At 36.3% G+C, this 18,976-nt stretch overlaps 1 protein-coding gene across 5 annotated transcripts; it reads right to left on the bottom strand.

The window, feature by feature from the left end:
- Positions 1-7,028: 7,028 nt before the first annotated feature.
- Positions 7,029-18,333, bottom strand: LOC129306153 (uncharacterized). 5 transcript variants are annotated; one of them, XM_054946551.1, is made up of 9 exons: positions 18,179-18,325; positions 17,931-18,065; positions 9,958-10,101; positions 9,253-9,320; positions 9,094-9,144; positions 8,938-8,997; positions 8,396-8,863; positions 8,195-8,302; positions 7,029-7,549 (listed from the first exon to the last, which is right to left on the bottom strand). In XM_054946551.1, the coding sequence occupies exons 2-9, from the start codon at positions 18,052-18,054 to the stop codon at positions 7,508-7,510; spliced, it is 1,065 nt and encodes a 354-aa protein (XP_054802526.1). In that variant the 5' UTR covers positions 18,055-18,065; positions 18,179-18,325; the 3' UTR covers positions 7,029-7,507. The 5 variants fall into 5 exon arrangements, with proteins under 5 accessions (XP_054802526.1, XP_054802528.1, XP_054802529.1 ...); XM_054946553.1 differs by lacking the exon at positions 18,179-18,325 and adding an exon at positions 17,296-17,610 and having other exon boundaries at positions 17,931-18,069; XM_054946554.1 differs by lacking the exon at positions 18,179-18,325 and adding an exon at positions 17,296-17,508 and having other exon boundaries at positions 17,931-18,069.
- Positions 18,334-18,976: the final 643 nt, after the last annotated feature.

Raw genomic sequence — 18,976 nt, 5'->3', positions numbered from 1 at the left:
CATTTTTTGGCCCGAAGTTTTTCTCCATATTAAATCAAAATTATTATGTTTAGATAATAAAACATTCCATTCTTTAAGTTTGTTTCAATTATCAATTTGATTCTTTACGTTTTTTTTTAAGTAATCATGAGTTTTTAAATTTTAAAGTACAAATTGACTTTCAAATTAGTTTAGTGTATAACGTATACTGATGATTCAACATGTATTTGTTAAATAAGAACAAATTAGTACTTACATTAGATTAACTTTTATCAATATCCCTTACACATATTTTGTTCTTGTTTTTTAAAATTTCAGAATTTTTTTCCAACTGAATAGTTATATATATATATATATATATTATTAATCTACATGACTATTATCATTATTTTATGATATATGTTAATAGATTTTAGCAATATTATCTTTTTTTTCTAAACAGTAAGGATCAAATTAACAATTGAAGTAAACTTTAGTGATCAAATTGATAAAAATTGAATTTGAGAAATGAAATCCACAATTAAGATAAATTTGGGAGATTAAAAATTGCATTATCTTTACTTTTTTTCTCATTTCCTATTTTTTTATTTGTTGTCATTTTTCTCAACATAATAAAACAATGGTTCCTTAAAAATATAAATTAAAAAATATTTTTTTAAATGTTAGTCACAATCGAAGTATAGTTGACAATGCAAATAGATTTTTTTTTTTTTTTTGTTGACTAGAGTTGAAAAATCATACAACTAAAAAGAATGCAAAGCTACAACAGCATGACCCAAAAGACAAGAACAAAGGAGAAAAAAAAGAAAGAAAAATTAGAACAAAACAGCCGCACATGTTATGGGTGGAGACTCAATAAAGTTAGAATCAGAGGGGAGGGTATGATATAGTTTGGCAAGGTAATCTTCCTATCTGCTGTTCTCCCTATACAAAAAATGAAGAGAAATATAGCATTTCTTGTACAATAATCTTTTTTATGGCGTCAATGATACGTTGAAATGGATAACAGTGATGGTTGCCCTTTGTTGAAATCGCCTACGCACAGTTATAAAATTCTTCCACTGCCTTGTATCCTTTTTGCTAGCATAATTCAAGCCTTTTGTAAATGCCATAAATTTTAGAAAGTTGTAGAAACATGTCCTAACTTGTGACTAAATCCTATAATCTAGTCACCATTTCTGTCTTTAAGAATTCCTCCGTAAGTAACTTGCCTATTCTCTAAAATTGAACCATCAGTCTCTAATCTAATTAATGGTATTCAAGTCAAGCCTGAGTAGACTCATAAAAGTGTGAACCTGTAGCTCCAGGAAGCTGTTTCCCTAGCTTAATATCGGTAGCAACTTTGAAAATAAAATTACAGGGTTCCTCGAAGACCATCCCATTTTGCCCTTGAAAGAGAAATGAGCATCTGGAATTCTAAATATTCTAACAAGCGTAAGCAAAGAGTAAATTCCAAGGAACAACTTATGTAGTAGAATTCTCTGCTTGCATCTTGATATTCCAATTGATCCAATTCTTCTTATCCAGACTAACAAATTTATCAATTAGATCAGCTCCGACATACTCCATCCACCATTGATTTGCATGTCTACATTCCTGGAAAAGATGCATTGTGTCTTCTGGTTGGTTACATTTGAACAAACATGGTCCCATAATGGTCAATCCTCTCCTCATGTGGAACTCCGTGGTGTTGCACTATATCATGCACTAGTTGCCAAAAAAGTGTCTTTATCTTCTCCAGTATTAACCATTTCTAGATATTGCGCCATGTAAGATTACTTTCCTCTTGGACTTGCAAAAAGAAAGGACTAACTAGATTTCACATAATAATTGCCATCAATTGAATGATCCATGTGTGTTTATCATCACCACTCTCCTCACTCGATACTCTAGTCTTAGTAATGAGATCTACAACATGGCTAGGTTTTGAATGCATCCTATCTCCCAAAAGGCAAGATATAGTCTCTCACAGATTCATTAATTATAGTATTTGGCTGCAAATGCTCTGATGTTATTCACAGTAGGTGTATTGATAAATAGTACAAGGAGGGAGAGCATAATCGAGATCAAATCCCTTAAATTTCTCCCACAAACATGAATAATAATAACTAATAAATACTAGAATAATAACATAACAAGAAATAAAAAGACATTAGGTTAAATGTTGATTATGGGCCTAAAGGTAGCAAGCCCATTCTCAACACTTCCCCTCAAGCTGGAGAATAGATATTAATCATTCCTATCTTGCTCCTGAACCCCTCAATTTTTTCTCTAGCTAATGACTTGGTCATAACATTTGCAATCTGCTTCCTTGAAGGGACATAAGATAAATAAATCACGTTTGCCTCAATTTTCTCTTTAATGAATCGTCGGTTAATCTCTTCATGTTTTGTGTGGTCATGATGGATAGGGTTATTAGCAATCTTTATTGCTGAAACGTTATAGCACCAAACCTTGATTGCATCAGCAATCCCAACCTTAAGCTCTCTTAAGAGTCTCACAATCCACATCCCCAATGCCAAGGCTCTATATTCAGACTTCGCTGAGCTTCTTGAGACTATTGTTTGTTTCTTACTTCTCCATGTTACCAAGTTTTCCCACATATAGGAACAATAATCAATGGTAGATTTCCTGTCAAATTTAGAGCCTCCCTAATCAGCATCAGTAAACAACTCAATGCTTCTAAATTCCCCTTTTCCAAAGAACAATCCTTGTCCAGGAGTTTTCTTCAAGTATCTTAAAATTCTGTATACTGCTGTCATATGCTCTTTTTGAGGATTGCTAGAGAACTGGCTTACAACACTTACTGGAAAACATATATCAGGTCTTGTATGTGACAAGTAAATCAATTTTCCCACTAACCTTTGATCTCTCTCTTTATTCACTACTATACCATTAGGTCTAATGGTTAACTTCTGATTAAGCTCCATTGGGGTATTAGCAAGCCCTGCTCCCAACATCTCTGTTTCCTTTAGCAAGTCTAAAGTGTACTTTCATTGTGACACATTGATTCTCTTTTGGGTTCTTGCCACTTCCATGACAAGAAAGTATCTCAAGGAACCAAGATCCTTGATTTCAAATTCAACTTCCATGCTCCTTTTAAGTTTAGTTATCTCTTCAGCATCATTACCTGTTAACATTATATCATCAACATAAACAATAAAGGCTGTTATTTTGTCTCCACAGTGTTTAACAAATAAGTTGTGGTCTACCTGGCATTGTGTATAGCCTAAACCCTTAATAGCACGGGAAAACTTTTCAAACCAAGCTCTTGGGGATTGTTTTAAACCATACAGAGATTTATAAAGTTTGCAGACTTTACCAACATTTTCTAAGGTTCTCATACCTAAAGGGACTTCCATGTATACCTCTTCCTAAAGATCACCATTAAGGAAGGCATTTTTCACATCCAGTTGATGTAAAGGCCAATTTAAGTTTGCAGTAAGGGATATTAAAACCTTTATGATATTGAGCTTAGCCACAGGAGCAAGAGTCTCTTAGTAATCAATACCATAAGTTTGAGTAAACCCCTTGACAACTAGTCAAGCTTTGTATTTATTTATACTCTCATCAGGATTATACTTCATTGTAAATACCTACTTACTACTCACAATAGATTTACCCTTAGGTAGATTCACAATCTTTCGAGTTCTATTCTTATGTAGAGCTCTCAACTCTTCTTCTATAGCTTGTTTCTATTTTGGATCAACAAAAGCCTTATTAAAACTTTTAGGGATTTTTACACTTTCAACATTAGTAACAAATGTCTTCAGATGAGGAAAGAGCTTTTTGTATTAGATATACCTACCAATAGGATGTTGGGTACAGCTTCTCTTTCCCTTTCTCAAGACTATAGGCCAATATAGAGCTTCAAGACTTGTCTCAGGTATAAAATCATGGCTTTGCCTTAGTATGGTAATGGAACTTTCTCCTTCATGCTACTGTTCAGTAACATTAAGAGATTCGTCCACCATAGTCTCAGTCAAATCTGGTTTGTTGAGAGAGTTTACAAGCTCAAAAGGGTTTTTATCTTGAAAATCAGATTTGGTCGAAAGGTTTCCAGAGTTCTTAGACTCTGATTCACAGGTTCCAGGATTGTTTTCTGATAAAAGGTGAGAATTTGAGCAATTTCTAGATCTGTCCAGACAATTCTCAGTATGTGTGGCAGGAGAGATAGAGATAATGGGTTCATCAAGTGACGTCTGAGGTCCATTAGGCTCAGTATGTTGTTTTTTTATTAGATTTATCATGCTTGGTGTCACAAATGAGCCATTCACTCCACTCACTCTCCCCCTGAATGGGTGATTTAGGATAAAAAGACTGTTGTTCAATAAATTTGACATTCATAGTGACATACACCTCTTTGGTAGGAGAAGAATAACACTTACACCCTTTTTAACCTGAAGAGTATCCTAAAAATACACATTTAATTGCTCGTGGATCTAGCTTTCCCCCATGGTCATTGTACACAAAGGCAATACAACCAAAAACTCTTTTAGGAAGTGAGTTAGTAAGGAAGAGTGGGAATATATGTTAAGGAAGGTTTGGAGGGGTGTACAAAAGTTCAAAGTTTTGAATGGCATACGATTAATCAAGTAGGCTAAGGTGAGAACAGCATACCCTTAAAACTTGTGAGGAACGTTAACTCCAAATATAATGGCTCTAGACACTTCAAGGAGATGTCTATTTTTATCTCTCTGAAATTCCATTTTGTTGAAGAGAATAAACACAAGAGGTTTGATGGTGTATGCCATGAAGGGTCAGGAAATTTTTAAAATCAGAATTTAAGTACTCCTTTCCATTATCACTACAAAATATCTTGATTGTGATCTGGAATGGATTTTTAACAGTCATAAAACTATTTGAAGATGGAAAAGACCTCTGACTTTTCTTTCATTAGAAAGACCCAAGTTAATTGAGTGTGATCATCAACAAAAGTAACAAACCAATGAGCCTTAGAATTCGTTTCAAGCTTAGATGGACCCCATACATCACTATGAACAATGTTAAAAGGATGAATAGGAACATAGGTGTGATTTGGATAAGAATTTCAATTCTGTTTTGCTAGATGGCAAGTTTCACAACGAAATTCAGAAAACAATTTATTATTAATTCTGGGAAACAAAAGTTGCATATAACCAAGTCCAAGACTAGGGTGGCCTTAACTTAGATTGCCATAACATAAAGATCATTTGTGAAAGTAATAGAAGGGGTAGCACGAGAATTATGTGCTATAGGTGAATCTCCTTGAATATAGTAAAATCCATTCCATTCCTTAGCATTGCCAATCATCCTCCCTAAGGTCAAGTCCTAAAAATCACAACCATTTTTGTCAAAAATAACAAGACAATTTATTTGTGTTGCCACCCGTCAGACAAATAATAGGTTACATTTGATTTCAGGAACATATAAGACATCCTTTAACACTATGTTTGTAGAAATAACAACTGTGTCTAAGCCTAAAAGTTTAGCATGCTGCCCATTAGCCACTTTAATAGAATCCTCAGAAGAAGCATTAAATTCAAAAAATAGCTCTTTAAACCCAATTATATGGTCAGTCGCACCTGAATCAACTATCTAAATATTCTTAGATGTAGTGGCACTACTAAGAGCTTGAGTGAAGGCAATACCTGAGTGTGCTAAAGTAACAGAGGGAGAAGGTTTCTCACATAAATTTGCATAAGCATGTTTGTTCAGAATTTTCCTCGTAATTCTTCGGAGCTTAGAGAATCTCCTTCAGACTCAGTAGTACCAACCATCAATCCTTTGCTTTTTGTTTTGGGTTTCTGTTTGAAATTTCTTGGCTTCTCGTGAAGTTTCCAGCAATGATCTTTGGTATGTCCACTTTTTTAGCAGCGATCGCACCATTTATTTGATTTCTTACCCTTTGCGTTACCTTGATTTCCTCGGGCAGCAAGTGCAGATGATTCACGGGAGGTATTAGAAGAAGCAGATGAGAGAGAAGAGTTAGTCAGTACCTTCCTGCTCTCTTCCCATTTGATCATATTAAATGATTCTTCTAATGAGGGGAGTGGCTTCATGCTTATGATGCGACCACGAGCATCTTCATTATTAACCGCTTTCTCAATCAACAATTGTCTTATAATACACTCCATCTTTATGGCAAGACCATTCATGAATCTCAGAGATATATCTATTGCCACAGCCTCATTAATGCACTATAATATTGAGTCACAGATTGCTCACCTTGTAGAAGGTTGCGAAGCAATCATTTGGTCTGAAAAATTGCAGTAATGTTCTCCTTGACCGAGTATGTTGTCTTGGCAGAATCCCACATCTCTTCGGCTGTTGTTGCGAGTAAATAATTCTCGCTGATTTCCACTGTCATGGAGTTGACCAGCCACATCATGAGCAGATTATTTTCTACGTACCATCCTTCAAATAGAGGATCATTGGGTTCAGGTGGTTTTCGGTTTCAAGTGAGATTTTTCTCGTTGTTTCTACCACGAACAAACATCAAGATATTTCTGGACCACTAGAGATAATTGTTGCCCTTAAATCAATGTGTTATTGTGACTTGTGAGAGAGACTCAAGTGTCGAACCAATCGCCATCATGTATGAGTTCGCATTGCTACTCCCTCCTAATTTCATTGCGTCTAGTCCGTGCAAGGACTCACTGCTCATCGAAGATTTGTCGGGATCCCCATCAATGTTGAAAATGCATCACTAACCAGTTATTGTTGCCTTGTACGACATTTTGGAACCACAAGCTTTGATACCATGATGGTATGATTTTATTCACAGTAGGTGAGTAAAATTGAGATCAAATCCCTTAAATTTCTCCCACAAATATGAATAATAATAACTAATAAATACTTAGAGTAATAATAGAGCAAGAAATAAAAGAAAATTAGGTTAACTGTTGATTATGGGCCTAAAGGTGGCAAGCCCATTCTCAACAATTAATATCAATAAATTCTCTATCATCTTCCACAAAATCAATAAAAAGTTGCTTTTCTACCAAAAAAAATAAAAAATAAAAAGTTGCTTATCAGGTAGCCATCTGCCAAACCAAAAAGAAGTCTGATTTCTTCATATAAGATATTTACCCATTACCTGGAAAAAAGAGTGCGACACTTTAGCTTACTTCTACAAATCATAGACGCCCCCACTCTTTAGCTATGCAAATAATAATATATATTTGTTTTCAGTTGAAGATATCCACAGCCGTGAGGGGGGGCAGGCTGGGAATAGGCGGCAGAGGTGGTGAGATTCGAGAGGCTCTTTCGGAGCAGCAAGCAATTGAAGACCAACAAGCACAGCTCCATGCTTTGCACACAAATTCCATTTCAGATTCTTATCTAATGTTAAGCAGAGCATGCATCACTACTTTAAATCCACCGTGCACATTATTTAAACAAGTAGGCAAGCTTCGATTACTCTAACGATACAACAAAACAAGAAGCTGAGCTCTGTCCAACAAGATATTTCCCTGAAATAATCCAATTCCAAGCTTGATTTCAGGATCCGAGCTCCACTTCCATCTCTGCGTTCGCCGCATCATATTTAAAGATCATGCTTCAGGCCTCTGACCGCTGCAGCAAAAATCTAACAACGAAGCAGTCAGCGCTAGGACCACTAAATCTGTTATTCTTTACATTTTAGAAGTGCATCATTAAAAAGGAGTAGGCAGAGAATGAAATTAGGGAAAGCAACAATGTCGCATATTCCTCGGGGCTCAAGGAGACAGAGCATGCTAAGGATAGTGGATGCACGTGTGCAAGTGCCCAGCTTCTTCTTCTTTTTATTTTTACAGCCCGACTCGGCTTGGATCACTGCATGATCCACATCAGATATAATTTCATGCAAAAAGCTGCACCTACGCCACTGCTACGCTAAACACATCACCAGACTGATTCTATATGTTATCAATTATCACCTAATTAAATTAAAAAAAAATTAATTACAGACAAGGGTCAGAATCAATTTCAGTGTTGAAATGAGATCCCAAGAACAGAACAGCCATAAGAAAAAATTTTAAAAATATATATGACAGCCATGCGTCAACATTGGATAATTTTATGAACCACCTTTTTATCGGGGATAAAGGGAGTAATGCAATCCAAGCTCGTTCTACACCAAATCACCATTTTGTTTGCTTTAGTTGTATAACTATGCAACAAAGTTAAGATTTCCGCAGGGAATGACCAAACATATAACTAACACCAGTTAGACAGAAAGGAGACAGCAAACCTTAGACGGAGGCTGGGCATTCGGACTCAAAGCTGCACCAGGAGGTCGACTGCTTCCTTCATACTTTTCACCCCTGCTTCTCTCCTCCTCCTTTGATGCAATAGATCCCTGCCCAAAGTTCCCATAAAAATTATTTAGTTTTACACACAAGGAGAACGCCTATGCAACAGCAACAATTACTACGGCTAAGAGAGTACAAACCTTAGCTGGTTGTTGAAGGGGTCGTCTCACATCAGCACCACAATATTGATTGTACCTACTGCTTCCCTCATACTGGTTATAGCTTCTTCTATCCTCATGGTGTAATGGCAAAGTCCCATCATCGAATGTCTCACTGAAGATCGTGGATTTATCTTTTTCCCCAGATCTTCTCAGCGATCGTAAATTATAGGATTTTACAGTTTCTGTCTCTTGATAATTAGTATTTGTAACAATACTTTGAGAATTCTGATCCTTCTTTGAGAACTGCAAAGCTGCCTCTTGTGCACCGGCTATGGCCAGAGTCAGGGTTGATGATCTGTCCGCTTCAGATGATGCTTTCAAATTAGGAGAAGACACACAGATGCAGCCTGGCTGCAATGAAAAAGAATCATGTGGATCTGGAAGTGGAAACTTCACTGGAAGCGGACTTGCAACAGGAGACAGACCTCTAACTGCAGCTTCACATATCTTAGAGAGGTAGGGTAATCAGCATTTGCAAAAAGAAATACCAGGAGGAAGAAGGAAATGCAAAGCCATATTACTTTCTTTTCCAAGTTATAAACACCTTGATATCCTCTCATCTCAAACGGAATCAACAATTTCTGGATAAAGGATGGAAAAAGCACCTCAGCATACACATACATAAAGTTGTTACACCTTACAGTTAAAAACTTGAATAGCAGTTGCAAGACACAGACCTGTGGATGTTCACATAACCAGCAATACTTAGTTTGCGCTTCCAGCCTAACCTGAGAGCACAAGGAACATAATTTAGTGAAGACTCAAGTCCGGATAGCCATGAAATGATATCAATTCAAGTTTTAAATTAAAAGAGGGAAGATAGATCAGCTTCCTACACTTTCAGGGACCATCTCCCAGCAGGCTAGTTCTTCCTGTCTTAAGCAGCCAACAACCTCAACGAAACCTGTAGGATGAAAAAATTCATGTGATGTACTCCAAAAGGAGGGGAAACATTGGCAAACAGCAGTGACGCAATAGAGTTTGTGCCAAGTTAAAATGATGGATGAATAACCATTTCACATAAAGCCATCCTTACACAACACCTATCAAATGACAGAATAGAATGCGAAGTTCGACAGCCAGGTAAAAGGAATGGAAAATAAAAAATAGATGCGGGGCCAATGTGCAGTGCCAACCACTGGCCAAAAAAGAAAGTACTGTAAAACATCACTAGAAAGAGAAAGCTTTACAGTGTAAGTCAATAATGAAAAGGACAAATTTTGCTTGCTTGAATATCAAGAGAAAGGAAGAGAACTGGTCTGAAATTAGTTTAATTATGTGCATCTTGACACAGGTTGTGTTGATGATAAAAAAATGATTAAAAAAAAACAGCATAAAGAAAGAATCTAAAGTTAAGGACAAATTCAACAACAAAAAAGATCAAGTTCAAGAAGTTAACACATCAAGATAAAGAGAAGTGGTAGAATGCCGGACCAAAACTGGTTTAAACAAGAGCAGCGTTAACCAATGGTTAATATAGAGAACGTTATCGCACAATACTTTGGAAAACTCTTAATTAAAAAGAACGAAATTCTGTATACCCAATAGCCTTGAAGTTGGATAATGCTCTGGAAACTTAATATCAGTTATTCCATTGACTGCATAAATCTCCCGGTAGAAGCACTCCATTGCCTTGATAGTAGACTCATCGGGAACTTTACTGGCAGCATGAATCCAGAGACGACCTTAATAGACAAGACTTTATACAATAAGAAACCATTTTATATAGAACTAACAACAGAAATAATTCAAAATAAATAGTAGATGGAAAGGAAAACAGTTCACCAATTTCAAGAATTTTGTCCCAGTCAATAGAACAAGAAAATGAAAGAAAACAATACTGTCACTGACATGAAAGTGGACGAAGAGGTAGAATAGAGAAGAGATAGGATAGAATTGAAGAGGAAAGAAGGAGAATTCAGGAAGAAAGAGACAAACAGAGGGAATTGAGAGTGAATCAGGAGTTAATTTGAATAATGCACTTCATTAACATCATCAAGCTAGTTACAATTGAGAGGGACCCTAGTATTTATAGGATTCAAGTCGAACAACCTTAGAATAGGCAGAATAGTCAGACGAAAATAAACAAATGGCTTAACTACCCTTTATCAGATACTAACTACCTAAAGAACACACGTCTTTATTATTCTCATATCAATACCCCCCCCCCCAACAGCCCTTGTCCACAAGGGTTTGGTACTTGAAAATCTGAAAATTGCTTCTGGAAGCTGAACAAAGACATCCAGCTTGCTTCCTTATCAGGTTTGCCCTTCCATTGTACTAAAATTTCAGTAATAACACTTCCCTTATGCCTTCCCACTCTCTTATTCAAGATTGCTTCTGGAATATGGGCAGCTGGAACCTCTAGCCAATTTTCAGGGGGTGCCTCTGCTTGACTGAGAGACCTGGGCACAATTTTAACAGTGAACCATGGAAAGTTTAGTGAATTCTGGATATAGGGGGAAGTTCTAACTTGTAAGCAACCTTTCCTATCATTGCTATCACTTTATATGGCCCAAATACCTTAGTGCCAATTTTTGAGTACTTCTTGATGCAGCTAAGATCTGCCTGTAAGGCTGCAGCTCTAGAAAAACCCATTGACCAACCTCAAATTCATGATTACACCTTCTTAAATCAGCTTTTTGCTTCATACGGTTGGCTTCCCTGCTAAGATGATGCTTTAAAACATTTATCATGTGCTCTCTTGCTGCAAAACTCCTATCTACAGCTTCAACCACAGCTTCTTTAGGTAGATATGGAGCGTACAGTAGCGGTTTCTGCCCATAAAGTAACTATAAGGTGTTACCTCGATTGAAGTGTGAAAAGCTGTATTATACCACCATTACGCCAAGGGTAACCACTTACTCCAATCCTTAGGAGTTTCCCAACACATACGTCTAAGGTATGTTTCCAAACAACAATTCAACACCTCGGATTGCACATCACTTTGATGATGGGAGGAAGAAGTAAGCTTCTGCTCAACCTTAATCACCTTTAAAATTCCTCCTAGAAATGATTGATAAAAATTAGATCTCTATCACTAACAATCTCATTAAGAGCCCCACGCAATTTGTAAACATAGTCCAAAAAAGCTAACTCAAGGTTGCTATTGAAAAAGGATGGGAAAGAGCCAAAAAGTGAGCATACTTGCTCATTCTATCCACAATTACACATGTTACCTCTTTACCCCTAGATCTAGGCAATCCTTCTTTGAAATTCATTGCTATGCTCTCCCAAACTCTATTAAGAATGGGTAATGGTTGCAACAAACCAAGGGTAGCTGCTGTCTCATACTTGCAATGAGCACAAGTATCGCACCCTCTCACAAAGTCTTGTATATCTTTAAGCATCCCCTTCCACCATAACAACCTTGTAACCCTTTGATAAGTGGCATGCACCTCGAAGTGGCCTCCTTATGAACTAGCATGTAACCATTCAAGGATTTCTTACCTAACAGCTGCAACATCACCAATAACCAGCTTTCCTTTTCTTCTTAAAAGCTGTCCATGCCACACATATTTGGCAATATTTCCTCCTTTTCTCTGTAGTTCAGCAATTATGGCCTTCAAATCTACATTAGCATCCCAACTCTCCCCAATTTTATGAAGCAACTTGGGAGAAGTGGTATCAAGTGCCATTTGTAACAACTGAAGCCCATGTAATCTTGACAGTGCATCTGCCACAGCATTTTCATTTCCCTTTTTGTAAAAAATCTCATACTCATAGCCCATTAAACAAACTATTTTATACATCAGAAAAGCAGTCCTTAACTTCTGCCACAATAAATACTTCAGACTTTGTTGATCAGTTCTGATGATAAATTTCTTCCTCTCCAAATACCGATGCCAATATTCAACTGCCTGAACGACTGCCATCAGGTCCTTTTCATAAACAGACAGCTTCAAAGGTCGTAAAGCCATTGCCTTGCTAAAGAAAGCAATAGGTTGGCCCAAAGCCAAATGCAACTGTTTCAACATAAAAAACTTTATTAAAATATGGCAAAGCAAGCATGGGCTGAAACCAATACTTTCTTTAATCTTGTGAAAGCTTTTCTTAATGTATCGGACCAAATAAATCCCTGCTTCTTAAATAAATTAGTGAGAGGTCTAGTAATCTCTCCATAATGCTAGATAAATCGCCCATAATATCTTGCTAGGCCAAGGAAGGCTCTTAATTGCTTGATGTTGGCTAGTTCTGGCCATTCAAGGACTGCCACCACCTTCTTAGGGTTAGTAGAAACAGTCCCATTTCCCAAAATATAACCTAAGTACTCAACACTAGTTGCTACAAAAGTACACTTCCCCTTTTTAACATAATATTGATTTTTCCTTAAGATTTTCCAGCACCTTTGTTAAATGCTCCATGTGATCTATAAGAGAGGAGGAATATACTAGGATATCATCGAAGAAAACAACAACCTTTCTTAAAAAAGATCTAAAGATAGAATTCATTGATCCCGAAAAAGTGGTTGAGACATTAGTCAAACCAAATGGCATAACCAGCCACTCATAGTGCCCAAAACGTGTTTTGAATGCTGTTTCATAGGCATCTTCAAGCACCGTGTGAATTTGATGATATCCCACTCTTAAATCTAACTTTGTAAACCACCTTACAGCACTTAGTTCATCAAATAAGTCCTCCACAAGAGGGATAAGGTACTGATTTTTTATTGTCCTTTTGTTTAGCTATTTGTAATCAATACAGATTCTCCATGAATCATCCTTCTTCTTCACTAGCAGAATTGGAGCTGAAAAAGGAGAGGAACTCTCTTGAATAACTCCAGATTTCAAAAGTTCTCCCACTAACTTCTCAATCACATCCTTTTGAGTAGAAGGATAGCAATAGGGCTTTAAACTAATAGGGTCAGTCCCCTTTTGAAGGACTACAACATGGTTATGGCCTTCTCGCATGGGTGGCAACCATTTCAGTTCTTCAAAAACATCAGGAAAAGCCCTTAGAACTTGCTGAATTTCTGTGGGCAGCTCTTCTAATACCCCTGAAACAACAAAACAATTGGCTTCTTCTTTTGTAGATTTCAACAACTGTAATAGAAACCTTTGTTCATCCTTTCCCTCTTTTCTTTCAATTCTCTTGGGCTGCACCATCATCTATGAGTTAGGTGTGTGGCTTGTAGCTTGCATAGTTGGTCTCCTTGGCAAAAATACATTGTGAGAGTCTCATAATTCCAAAAGGCATTTTTGATGCTTTTTAACCAATTTAGACCTAAAACCATGTCATAAGTTTTGAGATCAAGAATTCTTGGGTTGTCATAGTTGGCCAAGTTTCTTAGCCAATTCCAAATCCAAGAAATTACGGATGCTTCCATTATCTATCAAAATCTAGATCTACCTCTTGCCACAGTGCTTTACAACTCATATTGATAAAGCCCCTTTAACTCCTTCGATGGCATAGAGTGAAATTAAGGGTGTTTCTTCCTCTATCACCTCATCATTTTCAAATTCTGTGACCGGGTGGTCTTCTTGGTTTTCTAGCAAATCAATGAAGTGCAATTGCATCTTTTGCCTTTGTAGACACTTGTGATCACGCAACAACTTCTCATGGCAGTTAAAACATGGGTTTTTGCTTCTGTTTTCTACCTCATCATTCGTAGATAGAATTTTAAGGGGATTACTACTGCTTTTAAAGGAAGAAAAAGATGATTTTTAGGGCACAAATGTCATCTTCCCTTTTTGTCAGGTCCCACCATTTAAGAGGGCATTTTTGTAAGGTGCCCAAGTATTGTGCAAGGCTTGCGATGAGGCAATCGAAGGTGAAGACACTTGTGCACTGTTCTTGCCACTCGTCTTCTTCTCAACTCATCGTTGCAGAGTGACCTCTTACGTATGAGCCAACGAGAACGCCTCTTAGAGAGTTCTCAATTTAAACAACCTCACAGGACTCAGATAATCTTCCATCAATCCTTCCATGTATGCTTTGATGAGGTACTCTTGTGAAAGATCAAGCTCACAAGCAAAAGAGTCAAAAGCATCGTTGAATTCAGCCAAAAGACCCTTTTACCTTAAACACATCAAATCGCCCATTGGCATCTCATAGGTGGGTCCAAATCTTTCTTTAAGGACAAAAACGTACTCTTTCTAGGTTGGCGTGACACCAAACCAAGTCTTCTCTAATGCTATACTAAGACCAAGCCTTTTCATCCACGCACATCAACGCCGTCTTCACCTTTTCATTTTCTAGCGTATCATCAAGTTCAAAATATCTCTCACATCTCATGATCCAACCCAGCACATCAGACCGAGAGAACTTGGGGAATTCCATTTTTGTGAACTAGGTAGGTCATCAATGCTCTTCCCTGTGTCTCGCATCTTCTTCTCAATGACAATGGTGAACATTTCTGCCGTTCCTATTACAACGGCCCAAGTTATCAGATTCTTCCTCTCGATCGCATATCAAGAGTTGAATCTGGTTGGAAAGACTTGTCACTTGATCACTGAGCATGTCAATGGTATCTAGTTTGGTATATCTTTGCTCAAGCTGGTGCAATTTTTCCTCTAATTCTTGTTGAGTTTGATTACGCGTCTTTACCATACACCATTAGAATGAAGAGAGAGAGAGAGAGAGAGAGAGAAGAGAATGGCCAAGGAACGAAAGCTCTAGTACCACTAATATGAAAATGGAAGAAGAGGTAGATTAGTGAAGAGAGATGGGATAGACTTGAAGAGGAAAGAAGGAGAATTCAAAAAGAAAGAGGAAGAAATAGAGGGAATTGAGAGAGAATCAGGAGTTGATATGAATAATACACTTCATTATCATCATCAGGCTTATTATAATTGAGAGGGACCCTACTATTTATAGGATTCAGGTATAATAACCTTAGAATAGTTAGAATAGTCAAATCAAAATATACAAATGACTTAACTACCCTTTATCAGATACTAACTACCTAAATAACATGTCTTTATTCTTTCATATCAGTCACAAGCATCTAATAAGTTTTTTGCAGTATGAAGAAAGAATAAAGAAATTTGATGGCTATTGACTTTCAAAACTTATGCCTTATGTCTGTTTACTTGCTAACTTAACAGATGCCAATAGCGCATACTGTGTAGAATTTTGGACTCAAGCTTCATAAAAACTTTAGTTCATCAACTTTAAAATGTACAAAATATCCTATGTCTTTTCAAAATAACACTAAATACCCACCTTAAATGAGAATATAAGATTGTGAGTTAACTTTTTAGTTCTTTCCAAATAGGGGTATGGTTAGTTACATTTTTAAGTTGTTGTGCTAAAAAAATATTTCTCCCAAGAATTTATGTAGGCTTTATGGACCAGTGTGCTTTTATTATTGTTTTAAAATGAAACTTTGGTTTCCAAGATAGAAACTAGTACACGATTATCAGCATTTTGGAGAAGATACCACCATTTCTTCCACCCTGCCGTGTAGCTAAACCCTTTATTTATTTCTCAACTTAACCAAGTGGAATGATTTTGCCACCACAAATGAGAAAGAAAGCACCAAAAACTAACTGGTTACTAAAATCATCTTACAATTGATAGATGTAGAAAATAACAGCATTATTAGAGATACCCTCACATTGATAGCCAAAGATGAAAGGCACTCTCGAAATGCTAGACTTGTCAAACACCTTGTGTAAGAGGTGGTAGAAAGGCGCTCGTTAGAGTATATCAAGGTGCTAAAGTAAGAAACAATATGATAATATAAACAAAATATATATAAGTGTAATTTGAAATGATCCTCGTGTTGTCATATTGTTTACTTTTTTCAGCTGCCTAGTGTAGGACAGAACACGGGGCTTCGGACAAAACATGAAGGGCAAGCGATAGCTTAAATAATGTCTTAAAGTGAGATTTACCATTTAACCATGTCATAAAAGCTTGGCCGGAGTATTATGGGTGAGTTTTCTAATTTATAGACCTGGGATGCCTCCCAACATTAATATTAAGGGTGTTCAAAATCAATCCAAACCGAAAGGGCCGATCCAAACCAATCCAAACCGATAAAAACCGATCAAAACCGAACAACAATTAGGTCCGCTTCGGTTTTTATGATATAAAAATCGATTGGTTCGGTTCAAGTTCGGTTTTGAGTACAAGAAACCGAACCAAACCGAACCAAACTTGATTAAAAAAATTCTATTTATTTATTTGTAAAATATATAACCATTTATCTATAAGAAGCATTTTGTTTTAAATTTTTTATAGTAATAAATAAACATTTTTAAAATACTTGAATGAAAATGCATAATATTAAGTGATTATAATAATCATGCTATGATCATCATTTAATTATTTACAACCTAAAAGTCTCAGCATTCAATTTATCTACAAGAAAAATTTTGTTTTGAATTTTGTATAATAAGTTTTTCATTATTTATTAAAATATAGATACATAGATAAATATTTTCAAAGGATTTTAATGAAAATACATAATATTAAATAATTTTAATCTTAAAAACTTATACCAATTTTTATGATTAATTATTGTTATCACATTGAAATTTTATTATATTTTTATACCTCTATTTATGAAAAAAAGGAGTCAAAAAGAATTAAATTTAATTTTAGTACATAGCACCATTATGAAGATAGAGAAAAGGAAAAAAAATTAAATAAGTGCATTAAAACTTGATCAAGACCTTAACCAAACCGAACCAAACCGAAAATAAAACCGAACCAAACCGAACTTCATAAAAATCGATCAGGTCTCAATTATCAGTAAACCGAATGGTTCGGTTCGGTTTGGTTTTTGCCCAAAACCAAACCGAACCGAACCTATGAACACCCCTAATTAATATTTGGCTGTTTGGGTAAATTTTCTTCAAACCAAGGTTTGTTCCCAATAACCGATTATTTGGGCAAACCAAACAGGCAGTAAGGCGCAAAGAGGCACTCACCTTGTGCGCCTTTTGGCTCCTTAGTGAAGGCAATTCCTCCCCCGAGGTCAGAGGCTCAAGAAGTGCACGGCGCCTTGCCTGAGCGCCTTTAATTGACGTTCTTAGACTCTCCCTTCAGCTAGACTTGTTCCAATATACTACCCATACCGTGAGAATAGCAGTTCTACTCTGATGAACCATCAAAAACGCTTGTGCGATAGGTGAGATAGCATGCTGCATATGTTTTCTTATCAGAGAGAGAGCCAAAAAAGATGGAAAGAAAAAAGGCTCTCCACGCACTATTCTATGAGGAAGCATCTCCAGCATTTTCAGAACCTATACAACATAAAGGTTATGGTTTCAAATTTCAATCCTGCCTAAAAGCTTCACGAGCTAAAAAGGCTTGGGCTTATTTAGCCGTCACTGATAATGATAGAAACATAAAGGGCAGAAGGTTTTAATATTAGTAAAATCCAGAAGGTTTTGATAGACTGGTCAGTGAGACAGGCATGTAAGGGCAGAAGTTTTTAATATTAGTAAAATCCGGAGTCCGGGTCCGTATTAGAAACATAAAGAAGCGGGCAAACATAGAAGTACATAGCAGGGAGTAGGCGCATAGCTGGGTAAAAAAGAGGACGGAATTTGCTACCAAATACCTCTGATGGGAGCAGGCCATGACCGGCCCTCAACGCGCTTGATCCCGTAAACGAGCATAGACGCCCAGGGTTGATGCATCGTCAAACATGGGTTCTTATAATTCCCATGATTATTTCCTCTCATCGTACGCGACTCTGCACTCGAAAGCGGACGATGATGAAACCAGGCGTCAGAGTCTCGTTTTCTTTGGCCTTCGGAATTGAAAAAAAGCTATTAGAGTTTTGCCATGAGTTGCGTGCACAGCTACCGGAAGATCGGTCGCCGCCGTTGATTCGCTGGTCAGAAATTGGCCCCTTAGTTACTTTAACTTCGTCCACTGCCGACGCCGCGCAGAATTTATTCTTGCTGCCGTAACCGGCAGTGTTTGATTCTTCTTATTGTGTTAGGGTTAGGATTTGATAAGATTATCTTAGATTGGGATAAAATTGACTTATATGGTTGATTGATTTTATTTTTTTTTTTTACCAAAAATTTGTATTTATAATTGACTATTTTTTATAATATGATAGATTAATCTATTCATCTATATGTATATAATTGAGGAATAATAAACACACACATATATAAATAATAAATGTCATTTTTTTAAATATTTTAATTTAAAATTTTATTTATAATAATTTTTAATTTATAAATATAGTTTACTTTTATTCTTTCATTTTGATGACTTCTTAATTTCATGATCTAATAAATTTTTAATTCATGATCTTCTTTTTTTATTATTATTTTATCATTCTAATAGCCTTTTAACTCTATGTAATATTTAATTTGTAATTTTAAAATGATATAACATATAATTTGAATTGTAAATTATAAATTTAAATGTAATTTAAATTCTAAAATCATATTTAATATATTTTAAATTTTGAATAATTAAATATGTGACAATCACACCCCAATTGCTGAATTCAAATTAACGCTGTCACTTTGCAAAAGTGGGCCCATCATTTTCTTCTTTTACTTTCTCCCTCCTCTATCCCCTGGACACCACCCTTGGTAGAAGTTCAAGATATTACGCGACTATAACTATTATTTGATCATGAAT

Source organism: Prosopis cineraria, unplaced genomic scaffold, assembly GCF_029017545.1.
Source record: "Prosopis cineraria cultivar Desert tree isolate PC_DT_omini unplaced genomic scaffold, ASM2901754v1 PC3, whole genome shotgun sequence".
NCBI classification, from domain to species: Eukaryota; Viridiplantae; Streptophyta; class Magnoliopsida; order Fabales; family Fabaceae; genus Prosopis; species Prosopis cineraria.
Note: the sequence above shows the minus strand (reverse complement) of the source record. Positions and strands in the feature narration are given on the sequence as shown.

What these genes read in the sequence shown, in the direction of transcription:
- LOC129306153 (XM_054946550.1), bottom strand. Translation starts at nt 18,054, where the DNA reads ATGAGAGGAAATAATCATGGGAATTATAAGAACCCATGTTTGACGATG. An exon ending in ATGGCCTGCTCCCATCAGAG is followed by an intron (nt 10,102 to 17,930) that starts GTATTTGGTAGC and finishes TTGTCTATTAAG; the next exon opens with GTCGTCTCTGGATTCATGCT. An exon ending in CCCTTCAACAACCAGCTAAG is followed by an intron (nt 8,303 to 8,395) that starts GTTTGTACTCTC and finishes AACTTTGGGCAG; the next exon opens with GGATCTATTGCATCAAAGGA.